Genomic DNA, 19,247 nt, shown 5'->3' on the forward strand with positions numbered 1-19,247 from the left:
ACAATGGCATCGCTTCAGTAGCATCTAAACATCCTATTTACTGGGTCACTCTCAAATTTAGCCTTTAAAAAAAACCCTTTTACAGCCACGGATAAGACGCACTAATTACTGTTGTGCGCACAAGTTCCAAACGACCAAATGCAGTGAACCACGCGAGCCCTTTTCCATAAAAGGAGGGACCTTCTAGCTCAACTTAAGACTGGAATTCCCAGAAAGGATAGGAGTCGGGCCCACGGGCCAAATGAAGCGGCGGGGAGCCGAACGCGAAGCGTCGGGAGTGATCTCCACTTTGTTTTTCGGAGAGTTATCTTTGCTTAAACAAACAGAGCTGTCCGGGTTCATCCTGCCGTCTCACCGGCAGCACCTGCCAATCAGACGTCAGGGACGGCTGGCGGCTCGGGGGAACAACGCTACCTTTGTGCGTCCCCTCCCCCCCCTCGCGTGCCAGCCTCTCTGAGGACTTTAATGAAGACGGACAGGAAGTGGGGGAGGCAGGGCGCCGCACAGGAAATGACCACATATAGATTCTGGAATCCCAAGACCAGGAAATGTTTTTTTTACGGTTTTATCAGCACATGAGAGCCGTGCTCAGGGAGGGGAGATAATATGATCATTAATGAAAGAATGAAAATTGCTTGCTTAATAGTTCAGATGAGGGAGGCTGACATTCTGTACCAGTTGCAATGAGTGTGAATTTTTTTTTTCTTTCTTTCTTTTCTATTGCAACCATTGTTGGAAGTAAACGAGGCTACCATAAATTGGGAGTGTCTTCTATGGGCTTTCTAATTTTTCATAAAGCGTCGACTTAGGCTGGTTATTAGACTAGTTATTAGGCTGGTTATTATTAGACTGGTTATTAGGCTGGTTAATAGACTGGTTATTATTAGGCTGGTTATTAGACTGTTTATTATTAAACTGGTTATTAGAATGGTTATTAAGCAGGTTATTAGACTGTTTATTATTAAACTGGTTATTAGACTGTTTATTATTAAACTGGTTATTAGACAGGTTATTATTAGACTGGTTGTTAGGCTGGTTATTAGACTGGTTATTAGACTGGTTATTAGACTGGTTATTAGGCTGGTGGGCCGAGCCTTACCTCCTGCCTCTGAAGGCATGCTGGTCTAAGATTAAAATATATATATATCGCCCATAATCCAAGTTTTAAAGAAAGTTGCAACAGGAAAAAAACCCAATCTCTTCTACCTTTCCAGTGTTTATTCCCCTCAGACTCCATAATAAGCAAGAATTACCTTTGTGTTACAAGACGTAATTCCTTTGCCTGATCTCTAAACTGTATATAAACACAACATGACAGGCCTGCAGTTAAATAACTCAACAAGTATAATTGTTTGCCAATTTAATTAAAAGAGACACAGAGGGGAAAAGAACAAAATGTAATTTGGTGACCTCACTGCCGAGTTATGATTTTTTTTTTAGCTTGGCAAGAACTTTAGCTCGAGCGAACCAAGAGGGAGGTATAATTCTTATTTATACAAGCGTCCCCTACGGGCTCCCTGAAACTTTTAAACCAACAAACGCCGGCTGCTTTTTGGTGGGAATTTGTGTGTTTTCAAAACAGTTTGTAAAGCCTATAAATCTGAGGAATTAATCCTCTTTAATTCTCCCAATTTTCGGCTAAAATATTCAAGCGGGGCTTTTAAACCCGGCGTGTTACGGCAGCGCGGGACAAACGTGACTTCTTTCGCGGGGGCGAAAGTGAAGCTTTCAGCCCAAAACTGCACTTGTTATTTTTTAAGGCTTGCACGGCGTTAAATACAGCCGAAGTGCCGGGCTGTTGCTCGCGTTGCAACCGCCACGGACTTTTTGGCCTCTTGTTCTCCCACGTCCTCAACCATTATGTGAGAAATGGCAAGCCCCGAAGCAGAGAGGTGAGAGGGTCACGGGTCAAACTGGGCCTAACTGATCTCATTAGCGGGTCACAGTCTTCTTCAGGAAATCCTCCTCGTGTTCACACAGACCCTTTGATTGCCTCGGGTCGACGTACGCCCGCCGTATTAGTTATCACATGGACCAGCGTCACAAATAACATGCAGATCTTAACGTTCACGCCTGTCCCAACTGTTTCTTTTTTTCTGGACCCCCCGCCCCCTTTTTCTCCTCAATTGTATCCGGCCAATTATCCCATCTTTCTGAGCCATGCCAGTCGCTGCTCCACCCCCCTCTGCTGATCCGGGGAGGGCTGCAGACCACCACATGCCTCCTCCCATACATGTGGAGTCGCCAGCTGCTTCTTTTCACCTGACAGTGAGGAGTTTCACCAGGGGGACGTAGCGCGTGGGAGGATCACGCTATTCCCCCCCGAACAGGCGCCCTGACCGACCAGAGGAGGCGCTAGTGCGGCGACCAGGACACACCCACATCCGGCTTCCCACCCGCAGACATAGCCAATTGTGTCTGTAGGGACGCCCGACCAAGCCAGAGGTAACGCGGGGATTTGAACCAGCATCGCTGTGTTGGTAGGCAACGGAATAGATCGCTACGCCACCCGGACGCCCGTCCCAACGGTTTCTGACTGACGTCAAAACAGATGTGCATCTCTCCGCTTTTAATGTGAAAACGCTCTGAGTTGTTTCCCTGTGTTCACTTGTGTTTGTGTGTTTCGGTGTGTTTGCATGTGTGTGTGTGTGTGTGTGTGGGGGGGGGGGTGATAAACACACCTGTCTTTCTCAAGGGGAAATCGTCCTTGCTCTCCATTGGTGGGAGGATGTACTGACAGGTGGGCGAGGCGCCTCCCAGAGGTGGAGAGCTTTGGTCCAGGGACGTATGATGGGAGGACCTGATTTAAAAAAAAAAAAAGGGCTATCAGAGTAAATATCAACAGAGACTGCAATATCACATGACTGCCACTATGACACCAAGGTTTTTCTACATGGTAAACACAAAACCTGAATCTGATAGATGTTTAATTACATAAAATAATGTTAATATGTCGTGCTATGTATAGAAGTTATTTACAACCACATTATCCCGTACTTTGCTGGCAATATTCATCTATGTGCACATGCATTTTGATTAATATTAGATGATTTTGCATGTTGTCAGCTTTAGAATATATGCAGTTCTTGTCTTGTGTCCTTATTCCATCAAGACAAATTCCTTGTACGTGCAAACCAACATGCACCTCAACATAACCCAAAGTTGAAGTTGAACTTGTTTTTTGGGACTGCATCATACTCGGAACAGGAAAAACAAAATGGGAAGTAAGTGGGGGACTTACTGGTACCAGAGTTTTGTGTGATGGATGAGGGAATTGGAGACTCCATTCCCGCCGGTGTCTTTGGCTGACTTGCTCAACAGAAACTCTTGGAGTTTCTGCTTTACTTCTGTACTGGCCATTGCACCTGTCACACCAGGGGTGAAAAGTCAAAGGGATTGGTGTTATCGTCAAACTTACAAACACGACCCCATTGTACATTAGAGAGTAAACAGCACAATAATGCAAGTCTTGAATTTTTCCATTATAAAATGAATTTGCCGGTTTTGTTTGCTTGTTTGCTCACATCATCGTTGTGTTGTTAGGGGGATTATGCAACACCCAGTGAGGAAGAAGGCGTATTCAAATTTTCTTTCCTATCTTCTGTTCCATTTCTTTTCTTTTCTTTTTCTTTTTTTACTCAGTTGACAGATTTTAGAACGTTCCCTTCTTATGTAAGAAGATCTCCCCCTAGTGGTGTAAAAGCATTCAACAGGTTGCAGCCTGTAACGTGAAACTGCAGAATGTAATGGAGGGAGGATTACGGTGGCAGGGCGTGGTTTTAGATTTTTAGACCCAATGAGGCCACTAATTATATCTATCATTAGATACAAGGCTGTAAATACTCATTTACACCGTCCTCGTCATATCATAAGGTTCTTAACTGTGATTAAAAAGTGTTTTAAATGATGTTGCTCCGTTGCTCTTCAACAGTTCAGTTTCAAATAGTGGAAATGACACACAACAATAGGCTGTCCAGCAGCCCTTTAATCTGTTATGTTTGGTATCAAGCAGTGAATCTGAGACGGTGGAAAGGTTTTTTTTTTCTTTCTCTGAAAACAAGGACTTTCTCACAACAGGGGTACATTTCTGGATTTGCAGCCGTTATCGTGGCGGAGTAACTCCAGGCTTTAAGATCAGTATGGTGCCACCGCATTACAGTCTCGGCTCACTGCTTTCTGGCTTCAGGAGCCGTTCGCAACAACCATCATACAGCAACAGAGGGATGTGAGCGTGATTCCTGCTGCTGAGCGGCGTGGTTTGAAATGAAAAAACATCACAACGGAATCGGATTTTGAGAGGGGTACGTGAAGGTGTAAGTGGGCGGCAGTGGCGATCGGCTCCTCTTACTCTCGCGAGCGCGCTCCTTGCCCCTGAGGCCAGCTGCGTGCTGCTCTCGCCGGTGCCTCTCCTGCTCCTTCTCCAGCTGGCTCTGCTGCTGCTGCTGCTGCTGCTGCTGCTCCAGACGGCTCTCCTTCTCCGCGGCCTCCTGCTGCTGTTTCATGGCTTGCAGCTCTTGCTGGAGCTGGCAAACACAACGGCAGCAAGTCAGCATGGAAGTTACACCAAGACCATACGTGTACGTTTTTTAAAAACAAACTTCAGCGTGGGGTTTCTTTGATCGTCTACATTGTCTGTTTTTTCGCTGTCACGTGCTGTTCTGGTGCCGTGCTGATAATACTTGTTAGGCTCCACGCTGAGCTGCACGGCTCTGTGTTGTGTTGTGTTGTGCGCCCTGCCCCAGGGCGATGTGTTGCATTCTGCCGCCGAGCCGTTTTCAACCGTTCTCTGATCCACGCTTTTGTACTGACAACTGCAGTGCTGTCCTGTAATATACTCCTCTTTACTGCTTTGTGATCAGCCTTATCATATTGTGATCTGCGATTCTGTTCTGTGCTACACTGTTTTCCGCCGTTTTGTGACCGGTCCTGTTTATTATAACCTAAACGCTGTGTTTCGCAATACTGTTTTATCCAGTTCAGGGATCGGTCCTGTTGTAGTAAAAAATTGCAATGCTGTCCTGTGCTCTTTCTGTTTCCAACTATTCTGCAGTCATTCCTGTCTTACAATAATCTGCAGTGCTGTCTTGTTCTATAATGGGTTGTTTTTTTTTTTTTTTACTGTTCTGCAATCAGTCCTTTTGTATTGAGCTCTCCAATGTTGTGCCCAACACCAGTTTTAGGCTCTACTATTGACCCCATTGCTGTCACTGCAATGCTACTTTGCCCTGTCAACCCTGCCCCCCCGAGGTGGCCCATACCAACCTTGAGGTGCTCCTGGAGCTGGGCCTGGTGCTGTCGGGTCAGGTTCTCATGTTGTTTCTGGAACTCGCTGATGAGCAGCTGCTTCTGGATCTGCTGCTGTTTCTGGATGAGGAGGAGCTCCTGCTGCAGCTGCCTCTCCCACAGTGCCGGGTCTGAGCCGGGCCCCAGCATCCTCAAGTCTGTGCGCAGGTCTAAGGGAGAGACAGTCTCCACCGCCAGTAGCACCTCTGGCTTAATGTCCACTGTTGACCACAGAGGAAAAAGGAGGGCAGAGAATAAAGAGGTTGAAAAATGCACATCAAAAAAATGGCTATTTTCACTGTTCTGCAGTCAGACCTGTTGTCTCATAAACGACAACGCTGTCCTGCAATGCACAACTATCTACCATTTTGCGATCAGTCCCGTTGTATTATAATCACAAATATTATCCTGTGCAACATTTTCTACCATTCTGCAATCAGTCCTGTGGTACTGTCCTGCTGTGCATTAATGCATCTTTTTTGCTTTTTGCAAAATTTGCCCAAATTCTGCTCACAACCACGGTTTTACCAATTTTTGTGGCCACTTGTGTGAGTTTGGTTGTACACAGCATCCTATGATGGCTTCCTGGAATACAAGGCATTAAGAGTTAAGCGGGTAGATGTGGTAGGGGGGATCAGAGATGACGAACACAGCCTTCTCTCCTGTGATCCTATGAAACCCGCAACTATATTCCAGTTTCTATAAACAAACACAGGATCATATCCGTCAGCAAAGAGCCCACTGGGACCGGCCGCTGAACACTCTCAAATGGACATTTGGCACGAAATGTTGAACATTTCAAGTAAAGTATTTACATGATATCCTATCTGTCCACTCCTCTACAAACAAACAAGACTTTACCGAGAAGTCACCGGATATCCCTTATAGCCTTAAAAGATCCAAGGAGAGGTCCATTTTCTCTGGAGCATGGAATCTGAGTTTGTTTGTGCATTTCCGCTCCTGTAAATTTTCCTTTTTATTTGTCTCCCCCTTCCCTACTGCAGACATTTTAACGTCCACATCAGTAGGAGCTGCCTTCGTCTTGACAACCAGCTCCGCGTTATGTTATGGGTAATAGCCAGATACAAAGTGAGAGGGCATCCCCATCGGTCTCAGAGCTCTATATATAGTTTGTTCCACAGAGGAAACAGCCAAGAGCCAGTTTATAGATGATAGAAGACAAGGCTACTCCATCTCTCTGCTCCACAGAGGATGCTTTGACGTGCCACAGTGTCTTTATTTATCCATTCATTTTCCTTCTTTTTTTTTCTAGCCACATTTCTGTACCCGGTGAAAATCTGTAAGCAAGCTGTCTTTTACAGCATACCATCTTGCATCAGCCTAATAACAAGATACTGCAGGGGGGGGGTTGTGTGACAGTACAGTCACATAACAACACAGTGCGTTTTCTGATTTCTCGGGAGGGGGAAAAAACATTTGAGTTGTGGTCATCGTGATGTAACAGTGAAAGAATGGGATGCATTGTGTGCAGCGTATAATGTCCTTTCCACTTTTAGACCAATAGAAATATTCAAACCTACTTAAAATGCCGGCGAATGAGGGGTATTGGGGGGAGCGAGGGGGGGGGGATTTATTGAGCGCATTCATCGCCTTAATCTTCTCAAGGGTCACATTCGAAGGGAACAAATACAGGCAATGTTACAACACCACCTGTTCGTTCAACGGCCGCCCGGGAGAAAACTGACACAGTGCACTTTTTATGTTCAAGTTTAGAAGGGGGGGGGGAGAAAAAATGCCTGCGTCAGTGGTGTCACACATTTACACTCGTTTACTGTACTGAAACACCAATACGTGGAAGGGAAACCAGCCAAAAGAAGCCACATCAGTCTAGAGTCGCTATCAGTTGAAAAATACAGCTTCCCCCCTTCGCTGATGAAACGGACCACAACCTGCCCCCCTTTTTTCTCCTTCTTCGTAGCCACAGTTTTGCGTGTATGCGGCAGCCATGATTATAAATAGAAACATAAAGGCAAGTGGCGCAATCCTGGTGTATGACAACCCCCCCCAAACACACACACACACACACACACACACACACACACACACACACACACACACACCCTGGTATCCGCCACCCTGAGTTGCCGCTGCCATGGCAACGCTGGCGACGTAATCACGTCTCCCCGTCCTGCAGATACGGAGTCTCGCTGTGCCATCTCTCCTACCTACAGCGGCTGTTTGACATCTCATTCCAGCCTTTTCCATCCTTATATAACGTAAAATAGGAGTTCCCAACAGAGAGAGAGAGAGAAAGACAGACAGAGAGAGAGAGACAGAGTGAGAGAGACAGACAGACAGAGAGCGAGAGAGACAGACAGAGCGAGAGAGAGTCGGAGAGAGAGAAAGACTGACGGACTGAGCGAGAGAGAGACAGAGTAAGAGAGACAGACAGACAGACAGACAGAGCGAGAGAGAGTGGGAGAGAGAGACAGACAGACAGACAGATAGACAGAGCGAGAGAGAGTAAGAGAGACAGACAGACAGACAGACAGAGCGAGAGAGAGTGGGAGAGAGAGACAGACAGACAGAGAGAGCAAGAGAGAGAGAGACAGACAGAGAGCGAGAGAAACAGACAGACAGACAGACAGACAGACAGACAGACAGACAGACAGACAGACAGACAGACAGAGCGAGAGAGAGGCAGAGCGAGAGAGAAACAGAGAGAGTGAGAGAGAGACAGAGTGAAAGAGACAGACAGAGAGCGAGAGAAACAGACAGACAGACAGACTGAGCGAGAGAGAGAGAGAGAGAGTGGGAGAGAGAGAGCCTTGAAAAGCACACTGTGTGAAGAGATTCAGCGGATGGGAGAGAACTTGTCTTTAAAACGCGTTCAAAGAGCGAGGACAGCTCTGGGGACGCCACCGCCACCGCCACCGCCACTGCACTTTCCCAGCACGCGTTCTAAAAACGGCCCCCCGTCACATGACCGAGGCGGGCTGCAGGCACAGGCACCTGTAGCGCAGACCTTCCTCCACTGACAGGCAATATTAATCTTAGCTTGTAAGTACTTGACAAAGGACTCTTTTGTAGCAGGCGCCGTTCCAGGGGCAGCCGCGAACCTGTGAACCGTTGAGAGGCTTCAGTGAGTCAGACAGCCTCGCCTAATGGCCCTAAAAATAGTATCAAAAAACACCTGCTGGTTGGGAGAATCCGCCACTGTGCTATCTAATTAATCTCATATTTCATTCTGTACCCTCGCGGTGACTGGCATGAAGGAGTCTCTCTTTGATCTGTACATCAAGCCGAGCCTACGTAAAAAAAGAAGAAGAAGTAGAAGAAAAAACAAGTCTCCCACAACGGTTTAAGAGGAGGGCGAGGAGAGGCGGGCTGAAATCCTTAGTAACCTTTCATAGCTAGCGGGTTTATGAAACAGCCCTGAATGAGTCCGGAGGGGCCCGATGTGCCCAATGTGTTCTCCTCCGCTCGATCCTCCAGTACGCCGAATGGGAACGATGGTTGCTGGGAGACCGAGGCGGGGAGGTCGTGAGTGTGGAGCGTGTTTTGAGATTTACTGAAACTTCCTATCAACGTGTTAAAAAGGCAAAGTTTACAATTTGCCACCGTCATCGTTTTGCACTGCTGGATCTGACAATAGATGGTGTACACGTACAAGTAACCCAAGAGAACAGCAAAAAAAAAAAAAATTCTTCAATTAAAAGCTTTTGTCCACGTGGCTATTTATTTAACTAGCTTTGTGTACTCGCCACTATTAAAATAGATCTAGTTGGTAACCCCAGATGTAGAATTTATTATCTAAACAATTTTAATCTACCCTGAAACTAAAGTCTTCTGTTGATGAGTTACAAAAATACTCCCAAGGCAGAGAAGAATACGGAACCACCAGTTACTGGGGCTATATATAAATGCTCTTCTGAGCGGGGTCTTAATATAGGCAATATGCAAAAGACAGTTACACTCGCTTGGGCGCCGGCTCAATTTAATACAGACAAAAATAAAAGTGCAGGGCTGCATTTACGTAACGGCTCAGGCTCACTTCTGTAGTGACTTCGGGTCGAGCGAGATTCGGCCTCTTCAGATTCGGCGGTCCAAAACCTGATACAAGTCATTGTGGCCACCACGTTTTGCCAGGCTGCTGCTGCAGTGAAAGCGCGGTTCCTCCGGATTGGTGGATGGGGCTTAGAAATATCACTAGGCGATGGTAAACAAGAGATTTATGAATGACAGGTCCCAAATTTGTTTTTAGCACAAGGGAGCGACAAGCACCCTGCCCCTTGCCCAAATTCCTCCCAGCGGGAGCGCCTGCCAAGGGGGGATAGGGTGACTCATGGCCTGTGACCACACTCCCACTGCAGGCTCTCTCACCGCCAATGTCCCCAAAGTGTTTATTTCTATAACCGAGCTGCCTCTCATTAGCCGTGATGGTGGTTAGAGTGACGATCGCAGCCTTAATTTGAGATGTTGGAGGGCTGTCTTTTTTTTGCCTCCGGCTACATTAGCAGCGTTCCCACCCCCAGGGAGAGAATAGACATGCATCACGAGGGACATTATTATTACATATCAGGATGATTATATGTGAGAAGTGTTGCTGAATACGCTCTAGAAAACACCATAGGCTACTATACTTAACTCGAAAAACCGAATCTATAGTGAGACGTTATGACCACAATGCAATAACTGGAGTACTTTGGCCACTCGGTTAAAATAACAACTCTTATTATATTTGGTTTTTAGTCTATTATTTTTCTCTAGCCACTAGTTAACTTGTGGTTAGAGACGAGTTAGCTTGTGGCTAGTGGTAGCCATTGGCGTCAACGTGTGATGCTCGCTGTTAGCACACTGCTACCCGGCGACTGTGAGCTAACTGAAGAGATGTAGCATACACAATAAAGGGAAACAACAGATTGAAAATAGAAAATATTCAAGTGTCGCTTTGATCGGCGAGCCAGAAATGATGACGGCAATTTAAAGGACTGCTAAATGGACGTAGCACTCAAATGTCCCTTAAGTCCGTAACCGTCCCCACAAACTGACCCTGACATTACAGATTAATTCAATTTTAGCGCAAAAACCCTGTTCTGTGATTTTTCTTACTCTCTTCTGACCATTTTTCACTTCAATCTGCATTTCACAAAAGTAAATTCACGAGTCAGTCCCGCTCCCTGCCGGACCCTGTCACCACTACGTTAGATAGGAGATATACTTTTATTGTCATTGTACATACATACAGTGAAATTCATCCTCTGCATTTAATCCATCCTCTGTACACACACTAGAAACAGTAGGCAGCTGCAGCCCCCGCGGACCAACTCCAATTCTTCTTTCCACTGCCTTGCTCAGGCACACAAGCAGGAGTATTAAACATGCATGTCTTTCTGACGGTGGGAGGAAACCGGAGCACCCAGAGGACACCCATGCAGACACGGTGAGAACATGCAAACTCCACACAGAAAGGACCTGGGACGGCTTGGGGGTTCGAATCCGGGACCTTCTTGCTGTGAGGCAACAGTGCTAACCACTGAGCCGCCGTGCTGATGTTCACATAGATTTGCCTTCCACTGTAACATGGGAGGGTTGACAACATTTATTTAGGTGGTGTTCATTCAAGAGGCTCCTATAGAAGAAGGAAAAGAATATCCACAGAGTATATACAATTTCTGAAACGCCAATTTTTTGCAATATAACTTTTTATGGGACTGACACCTGGCCTTTTCATCTGAACCGTGTCACATGTTGCATAAATTTAGCATGCAACAGAGACGTCTGCTAACTTACATTCCCTTTTCAATATTATAAATAGAAACACAGATACAGAATATGTTTCAGGGCAAAAATAAACCAATGCTTGGGACTGCAATGTGGTGCTGGATCTCTCATTAAGTGCCTTGTTATTTTGGGCAGCTGGCATGTCTAAAGCAGGAAACAGGCCTTTATTTTTGTCCCGGGCTCGTCCTTGCAACCTAGCCAGAGCTGTGGCTGGCAAGCTATCTGCTAACAAAATAGCTAAGCCGGGCTGACCACCACGGACCTTTCCCCGAGGGGAGCTGGGAGTCTGTCTCTGCACTAGCCAGCACTTCAGGCCCTCTCGCACAACAACACACGGCGGGCATTAGTCCTGATCCAATAAGCAGAGGAAGGACACACATCGTTCTGTTTGTGAAGCACATAAAAAAACGTGTTGGAGGTGATAAATCAAAGTCTGCCTTGTGAAGGCTTATCCGTGCCCACGACACAGACGATAAGAGGGAGCGTGCTGGCAGATCAGAGTCGGTTATCAGTGATGCCGTTCTCCAGCATCACTGACACAACCCGGCCTGACTTGCATGTAAAGACAGCCAGAAGAGTTTACACGTCACGTTAGCAGTACGGTCTTGTTCCCAGTGGGGTTTCTGCTTTGCGTCGTCTCTCGTCGTAGCTTCATCCCCCTCGTGACACCGGTAAAAACATATTAGCGTCACTCACAATGACTGACACTTATCATTTACCTCAGCAACACTCGCTAACAGCAGGACCCTAGTGACAGCTGAACCCAGAAGTGCGGTCTGATACATTTTGCCATTTTATTTCACGTGGCCAGCTAACCGCTGAGCAATTACACAAAGTTTTGAGGCAGCGGCGAAGAGACGGGAGGACGCGAAAAGGTGCATCGTTGTAAAGCGACAAAAGGGTCCCGGATGAGAGGCGCTTACACGACAGATTCGAAACGAATTCGCTGACCGCGAGTGGACAGACCGTCTGGGCACCGTGTGTGTTTTTGTGTGGCACTTTGATGCCGGTGATACTAATCAGAATGAAAATGAGATTTTTGGGTCCTGTGTCCTCATGTTCCACTGGAAGACGAAAAAACAAAAGAAAGCGGGGAAGCGTCATGTAAAAATGTCGAGGGGGATTTTTGCAGCAGAAAATCCCTCATGACCACAAGGGCCGTCGTACTACCGCACAATAACCATCCCGATAATGACGGCGGGTTCATATTCCTGCGTTGCCGGTTTCGACGTCCAGGTCCGCCTCCAGACAATCTGTCTCCGTGTGGACACAAATCATGAGACTGACATGGGAGACAAATATAAAGGTAGCTCAGTGGAAATGTCTAATACGCACAACGTTAGTCTTTATCAGGTGATACAAGGAGGAGGAAAGATAGTAAGTGGAAAATTGAGTGAATTCTCTATAAATATCTGCTCCAGAGCGGCGTTATAGTGGGAGCGGGCTGCGATGGAACGATAACGTACAGACGCCTAATCTTAGCAGGCTAATGCCATAAGCTGAAAATAACTCACCTAAGAATAGCTGACCCACAGAATAAGCAAGAAGCCTGAATTCAGTCAGGCACTCGGGATATTTGTTGTTTGGCTCACAGGCTCCGAAAGACGCCTAATAGAGAATGTTTCAGCGTGATGGTCAAATGTAGGTATTGACCAAGTGCATTGTCAGAATGCATCACCCCCCAACCCCCCACCCCACCCCGGTTCGTATTTCCACATCTGCAGAAGTTCAGCCTCGGGGAGGTTGTTTACTGTCACCATTACGCTCCTCTACACCCGGGCTTCACTCAGGCCCCCCCATCACTGCGAGCGAACATCTCCTCCCGCTGAAACCCGAACACGCAAAAGCGTCGAGGGCCGTGTGACCGAACGGCCACATGCCGTTACCGCTGCCCGTCTGCTGGTTGCGGGGCAGCTGCTAACAACCCCATGATAGTTTGCAGCGACTCAAAACGCTCATATGACTCAATACATACTTTCTCATAACACGAGCTTCCCCAGCGAGCCACATGACGGTAACGCTCTCCCAGAACACAAATGCCGCGGCTTGGGATTAGTTTCGCTATAATAAACCGAGTCGATTTTTTTATGAATAACCAACAGGCTGAGAGGGGGGGGGGGAAAAAAAGCTATCAAAGACAAGAAGGTGTGACTCATCTTGAGTCAACACTGTGAAACAGGCATTACTCACACTGATGTCAGCCATGTACTCTCCATATTCTATTCTTGGGTCAGAAATAGAACAGTCATCATCTGTGATGAATATTTCACAGAAAAAAAAAACTAAAACCCTTTCTGATGATCCCCTTCTGTATTTTTTTTTTTTGGTCACTGTGTTTCCTGTTACTTTAAAAAAAAAAAAAGTACCGGCAAGACATGGAAGCTAATGAAACAACACAACATCCTTTTCAGGATCACAAATGTCCCTCCTGGGCAACATATTCACAGAAACTGTCATTTCAGGAAAAGGGGGTTTTCAAGACGGTTCAGGCGACTATTCCGCTTAAAAGTCAGACTTGAGGAGGGAGTTTCTATACTCACAAGCAGATCTTGCACGGGAAAGATTCATGCAACACGACAGAAAAATCAAATACCTGGGTTCAGAAAGCAGTGCCTGATCATACCACGCTGTAGCACTGAGAAGTTTAAAGTCCTCTTTTCACAGAGCGAGTGAGCGAGAGAAACAGAGAGAGAGAGGGGGAGAGAGAGAAGGGGTGAGAGTGGGGAGTTGAGTATACACCACAGAGGAAAAGAGAGGGAGCAAGCATGTGTGTGTGTGTGTGAGAGAGAGAGAGAGAGAGAGAGAGAGAGAGAGAGAGAGAGAGAGAGAGAGCGAGAGAGAGAGAGAGAGAGGCGTAGCATGCAAAAAAAAGAAGAAGGAATAAGTAGCAGCAGAGTGGCAGATCCTGAGATAGCGGAAAGAGAAAGATTGGAATGCAAAGAGAAAAAAAAAAGGAAGGAGGATGGAAAGTAAACGGCTCAGGGAAAAGAAGGGAGACTGTCTGGTCACCTGAGTTATTCACGTTGTGCATCTTGCTCTGGCCGGAGAGCCGCTGGGGTCCAACGCAGCCTTCTGTCGCGGAGAAACTCGACTCGCCCTCGTAAATGGTCTGCAGCATACTCCAGTCAGCGCTCAGGTCTCATCGCAAGCCCTCCGCTTCCTACCGCCGGGAACCTCCCCTCAGCCACTCAGGGGAGAGAGACCAAGACGACAACACTCGCCTCCCGACTCTCCTCTCCCTTTCCTCTGTCTCCTCCTCCTCCTCTGACAGAGAGAGGGAGAAAGCACTCGCTCTGTAGCAGCAATAACACCAACCACACAGTAACACACTCCCGGTGGCCCCGCTTCAGTCTGGGTCCTCACACTCCGAGGCGGTGTTTGGAGGAGATGTATTTCCAATACTCTGCTTGATTTGTCTTCTCTCTCGCTCTCTCTCTCTCGCTCTCTCTCTCTCTCTCAAATGTGGAGGTAAAATCTGGAGCGGAGCTGCTTTGGATAGCCGTTCACCGTGTTACTGAGCTCGTCTCCCAGGCGGTAATGCCAGCCAGGCGGGGAGCAGAGCTTCATTTGCATGTGAATCAACAACTGCGTGGCCCACAGGTGACAGAAATAGAACAATGGCCGGCTTGGGCTAAATATAGGTCAGGCGAGGCAAGAGGATTGGAGCAGCATTGATGCGTTTAAAAATACCACGGCAAACACAGCTGTCTTCTCCAGCTCCAGCCAGAAGGCATATCTCCTGACTCCCTCCCCCATATGGAGGACCACCCCCCCCCCACCCACCCACCCCCCCCCGCCGTGCTTTATATGCATATACACCGATCAGCCAAAACATTAAAACCACTGACAGGTAGGTGAATAACAATGATTATCTTGTTACAACAGCACCTGTCAAGAGGTGGGATATATTAGGTAGCAAGTGAACAGTCAGTTCTTGAAGTTGATGTGATGAAAGCAGGAAAAATGGGCAAGCGTAAGGATCTGAGCGACTCTTGACGAGGGCCAAATTGTTACGGCTAGACAACTGGGTCAGAGCATCTCCAAAACGGCAGGTCTTCCAGGGTGTTCCTGGTATGCAGTGGTCAGTACCTACCAAACGTGGTCCAATGAAGGACAACTGGTGAACTGGTGGCAGGGTTATGGGCACCCAAGGCTCATTGAGGCATGTGGGGAGCAAAGGCTAGCCCGTCTGCTCCAATACCACAGAACAGCTAATGTAGCTCAAATTGTTGAAGAAGTTGATGCTGACTATGATAGACAGGTGTCAGAACACACAGTGCATCTCAGTTTGCGTATGGGGCTGAATAGCCGCAGACCGGTCAGAGTGCCCATGCTGACCCCTTCATGGCAATGGTATTCCCTGATGGCAGTGTCCTGTTCCGGCAGGATAATGTGCCCTGGAGCACTGCAAAAATTGTTCAGCGATGGTTTGAGGAACATAACAAAGAGTTCAAGGTGTTGCTTTGGCCTCAGAATTCCCCAGAGCTCAATCCCATCAAGTGTCTGTGGGATGTGCTGGAAAAATAAGTCCGATCAATGGAGACCTCACTTTGCAACTTACAGGACTTAAAGGATCTGCTGCTAATGTCTTGGTGCCAGATAGTAGAGGACACCTTCACAGGTCTTGTGAAGTCCACGCCTTGACACGTCAGAGCTGTTTTGGTGGCATGAGGGGGGCCTACACAGTATTAGGCAGGTGGTTTTAATGTTTTGGCTAGTTGGTGTATATACACTGGTGAACGGGTGAACTGAATAATGTTGACCATGTCCAAAGAAGGGCACATGTCAAGGTCTGGGTAGATTAGATGGTAAGCGAACAATCAGTTCTCGTACCCAACGTGTTGGATGCAGGAGAAATGGGCAGGAGTAAAGACCTGAGCGACTATGACAAGGGCCAAAATGTTATGGTCAGACAACTGGGTCAGAGCATCTCTGCAACAACGGCCAGGCTTGTGGGGTGCCCCTGGTCAATAGTGGTGAATACTTACCGATAGTGGTCCAAGGAGGGATAAAACCACAAACTGGCGACAGGGTGTTAGGCGCCCAAGGCACATTGATATGCGCAAGGGCAATGAAGCTAGCCTGTCTGGTCCGAACTAACAGAAGACCTACTGTGGCACAAGTCACAGAAAATGTTAATGGTGGTTACAAGAGGAATGTGTTACAACACACAGTGCATCACACCCTGCTGCGTATGGGGCCGCGTAGCCGCAGACCGGTTAGAGCGCCCATGATGACCCCTGTCCACCATCGGAAGCGCCTATAATGGGCATGCAAGCATTGGAAAAAATTGTTCAGCGATGGTTTGAGGAACATAACAAAGAGTTCAAGGTGTTGCTTTGGCCTCAGAATTCCCCAGAGCTCAATCCCATCAAGTGTCTGTGGGATGTGCTGGAAAAATAAGTCCAATCAATGGAGGCCTCACTTTGCAAGTTACAGGAATTAAAGGATCTGCTGCTAACGTCTTGGTGCCAGTTAGTAGAGGACACCTTCAGAGGTCTTGTGAAGTCCATGCCTTGACACGTCAGAGCTGTTTTGGTGGCATGAGGGGGTCTACACAATATTAGGCAGGTGGTTTTAATGTTTTGGATGAGGCAAAACATTATCACCACGCACGGGTGAACTAAATAACGTTGACCATGTCCAAAGAAGGGCACATGTCAAGGTCTGGGTAGATTAGATGGTAAGCGAACAATCAGTTCTCGTACCCAACGTGTTGGATGCAGGAGAAATGGGCAGGAGTAAAGACCTGAGTGACTAAGACAAGGGCCAAAATGTTATGGTCAGACAACTGGGTCAGAGCATCTCTGCAACAACGGCCAGGCTTGTGGGGTGCTCCTGGTCAATAGTGGTGAATACTTACCGATAGTGGTCCAAGGAGGGATAAAACCACAAACTGGCGACAGGGTGTTAGGCGCCCAAGGCACATTGATGTGCGCAAGGGCAATGAAGCCAGCCTGTCTGGTCCGAACTAACAGAAGACCTACTGTGGCACAAGTCACAGAAATTTTAATGGTGGTTACAAGAGGAATGTGTTACTACACACAATGCATTACACCCTGCTGCGTATGGGGCCGCGTAGTCGCAGACCGGTTAGAGTGCCCATGATGACCCCTGTCCACCATCGAAAGCGCCTATAATGGGCATGCAAGCATCGGAAATGGACCTTGGAGCAGTGGAAGAAGGTTGCCTGGCCCAACAAGTCCCATTTTCTTTTAGATCACATGGATGCCCGTGTATGTGTGCACCATTTACCTAGGGAAGTGATGACCCCAGGATGCACTGTAGGAAGACGGCAAGCTGGTTGAGGGAGTATGACGCATTGGGCAATGTTCTGCTGGGACACCCTGGGCCCAGCCATTCATGTGGACGTCAATTTGACACGTTCCACCTACCTAAACATTATTGCAGACCAGGTACACCCCTTCATGGCAATGGTTTTCCCTGGTGGCAGTGGCCTCTTTCAGCAGGATAATGCACCCTGCCACACTGCACACATTGTTCGGGAAAAGTCTGAGGAACATGATGAAGTGTTGAAGGTGTTGCCCTGGCCTCCAAATTCTCCAGATCTCAATCTGATTGAACATCTATGAGATGTGCTGGACTGACAAGTCTGATCCACAGCAGCTCCACCTCGCAACTTACAGGACTTGAAGGATCTGCTGTTAATGTTTTGGTGCCAGATACCACAGGACACCTTCAGAGAGGTCTTATAGAGTCCATGCCTCGGCAGGTCGGCGCTATTTTAACGGCACACGGAGGACCGACAGCATATTAGGCAGGTGGTCATAATGTTTTGACTCATCAGTGTATAATAAGTCAATATAAAAGAGAAGAGAGACAGAGAACTCAAAAAAAGAAAAATATTTTTCACTTTTGTCCTGTTACTGCTTCGGATTTTCTGTCATGTTTTTTTTCTTCATCCCAAAGCTTCACAGTGGAATGATGGATTTTTTTCCCCTTTCTTTTATTTTGATGCTCCTAAAAAAAGGGGAAAATCCCTACATATCAAAACTTTCTCTGCAGTCAGAATATGCTACTTTCAAAGTTTTACGACGCCGCTCTCTTCGTCTTTCATGAGAGCTGACCCAGTAAATGCAAACGCAAATAATCGACTGACTTTATTTCTTATAAAAACTGCACAAAAGCAGCAAAGTCTCTTACCAGTCGTGGAATGTTGCTAACAGCCCCGACGCGGCAGCATTTTGGTGAAATCTGCCATGCTAGCTTCCTTGTTCACGGTTTGTGAGCGAGCTTCAGTGTGTATTCAGGGTAGCGCGGCTCTTCAAGAAGCAGGCCTTTGGCTAGCCAGGAAACTATTATAGGATGCAGTTTGGTCACTCTGCAGAAACCCATCAAAGAGTGTGTTGAAGTATGTGTGGGGAATACTTCTCAGCATTTCCCTTTTCGCATCTGCTTAAAGAAATACCCCCGACGAAAATGCAGCGTTTTCAAAATAATACACATTTTCCAGTGGCCAGATTCAGAACATACAAAATATGACAAAGAACTCACAGCATCCCATAACAAAATAAGGATGGAGGAGGATTTTTTTTCGAGTTGTGCCAATAAGCATTTGAACCCAAACTGACCAGGCTCCACAGCTAATAATATATTCAGATTGCATCCCATAAAAGTCAGGCTGAATGTTCTGTGCGACCGCCTGATGCAAGGCTGAGTTTGTGGCCGAGCGGCTGTGCCTTTAAATTTTTCATCTTCCTTCATAATTTGACCTGTCCACCCAGCCAGGGGCATGAAGCCAGCGCGGCTATTTTTAGGCCCTGAGCTTTGACGACACACACGGCCAGAGACACAAGAGGAGTTTGACTGTGTTGTTTCAGCTGGACAAACATTTTAACCCCTCCATCCTTCTTCTTCTTTTTTTTTTTAACCGCAGCACAACAAAAAAGCAGCCGAGGAGGAAATGCTGGGCTCGCTCCAGACCTCATCCAGCTCTGCAACCAGTGCACAAAGTGTTTTTTGTTGCCTCTGTGATCCTTAATGGTCTCTAACAGAGAAGCAGACAATGGGAACTTGGCTGTGTTCGCTTTGATTCGTTAATATGTCTTGGTAATCTTAAAACTAGAGCGAAATGTGCAAATAAAAAATACATTTTTCTCCTCTTTAAACTACTTATATCTAATATTCTTGATATCATTAGATGGTTGTAAGTACGTACATATTTCCCAAATAGTCACCTATCCTGCTTTGGATACTTT

At 47.0% G+C, this 19,247-nt stretch overlaps 1 protein-coding gene across 1 annotated transcript in view; it reads right to left on the reverse strand.

Annotated features, from left to right (window-relative positions):
* Positions 1-14,474, reverse strand: part of hdac9b (histone deacetylase 9b) — a 29,310-nt gene extending 14,836 nt beyond the window's left edge. The window contains exons 1-5 of the mRNA XM_056285662.1: positions 14,038-14,474; positions 5,263-5,504; positions 4,349-4,523; positions 3,242-3,365; positions 2,682-2,800 (exon numbers count right to left, since the gene is read on the reverse strand). Of these exons, the coding sequence (XP_056141637.1) occupies positions 2,682-2,800; positions 3,242-3,365; positions 4,349-4,523; positions 5,263-5,504; positions 14,038-14,146 (769 nt within the window). The 5' untranslated portion in view covers positions 14,147-14,474. The remainder of the gene's footprint in view (positions 1-2,681; positions 2,801-3,241; positions 3,366-4,348; positions 4,524-5,262; positions 5,505-14,037) is intronic.
* Between the last annotated feature and the right edge of the window lie 4,773 nt (positions 14,475-19,247).

Source organism: Lampris incognitus, chromosome 9 (genome assembly GCF_029633865.1).
Source record: "Lampris incognitus isolate fLamInc1 chromosome 9, fLamInc1.hap2, whole genome shotgun sequence".
Taxonomy (NCBI): domain Eukaryota; kingdom Metazoa; phylum Chordata; class Actinopteri; order Lampriformes; family Lampridae; genus Lampris; species Lampris incognitus.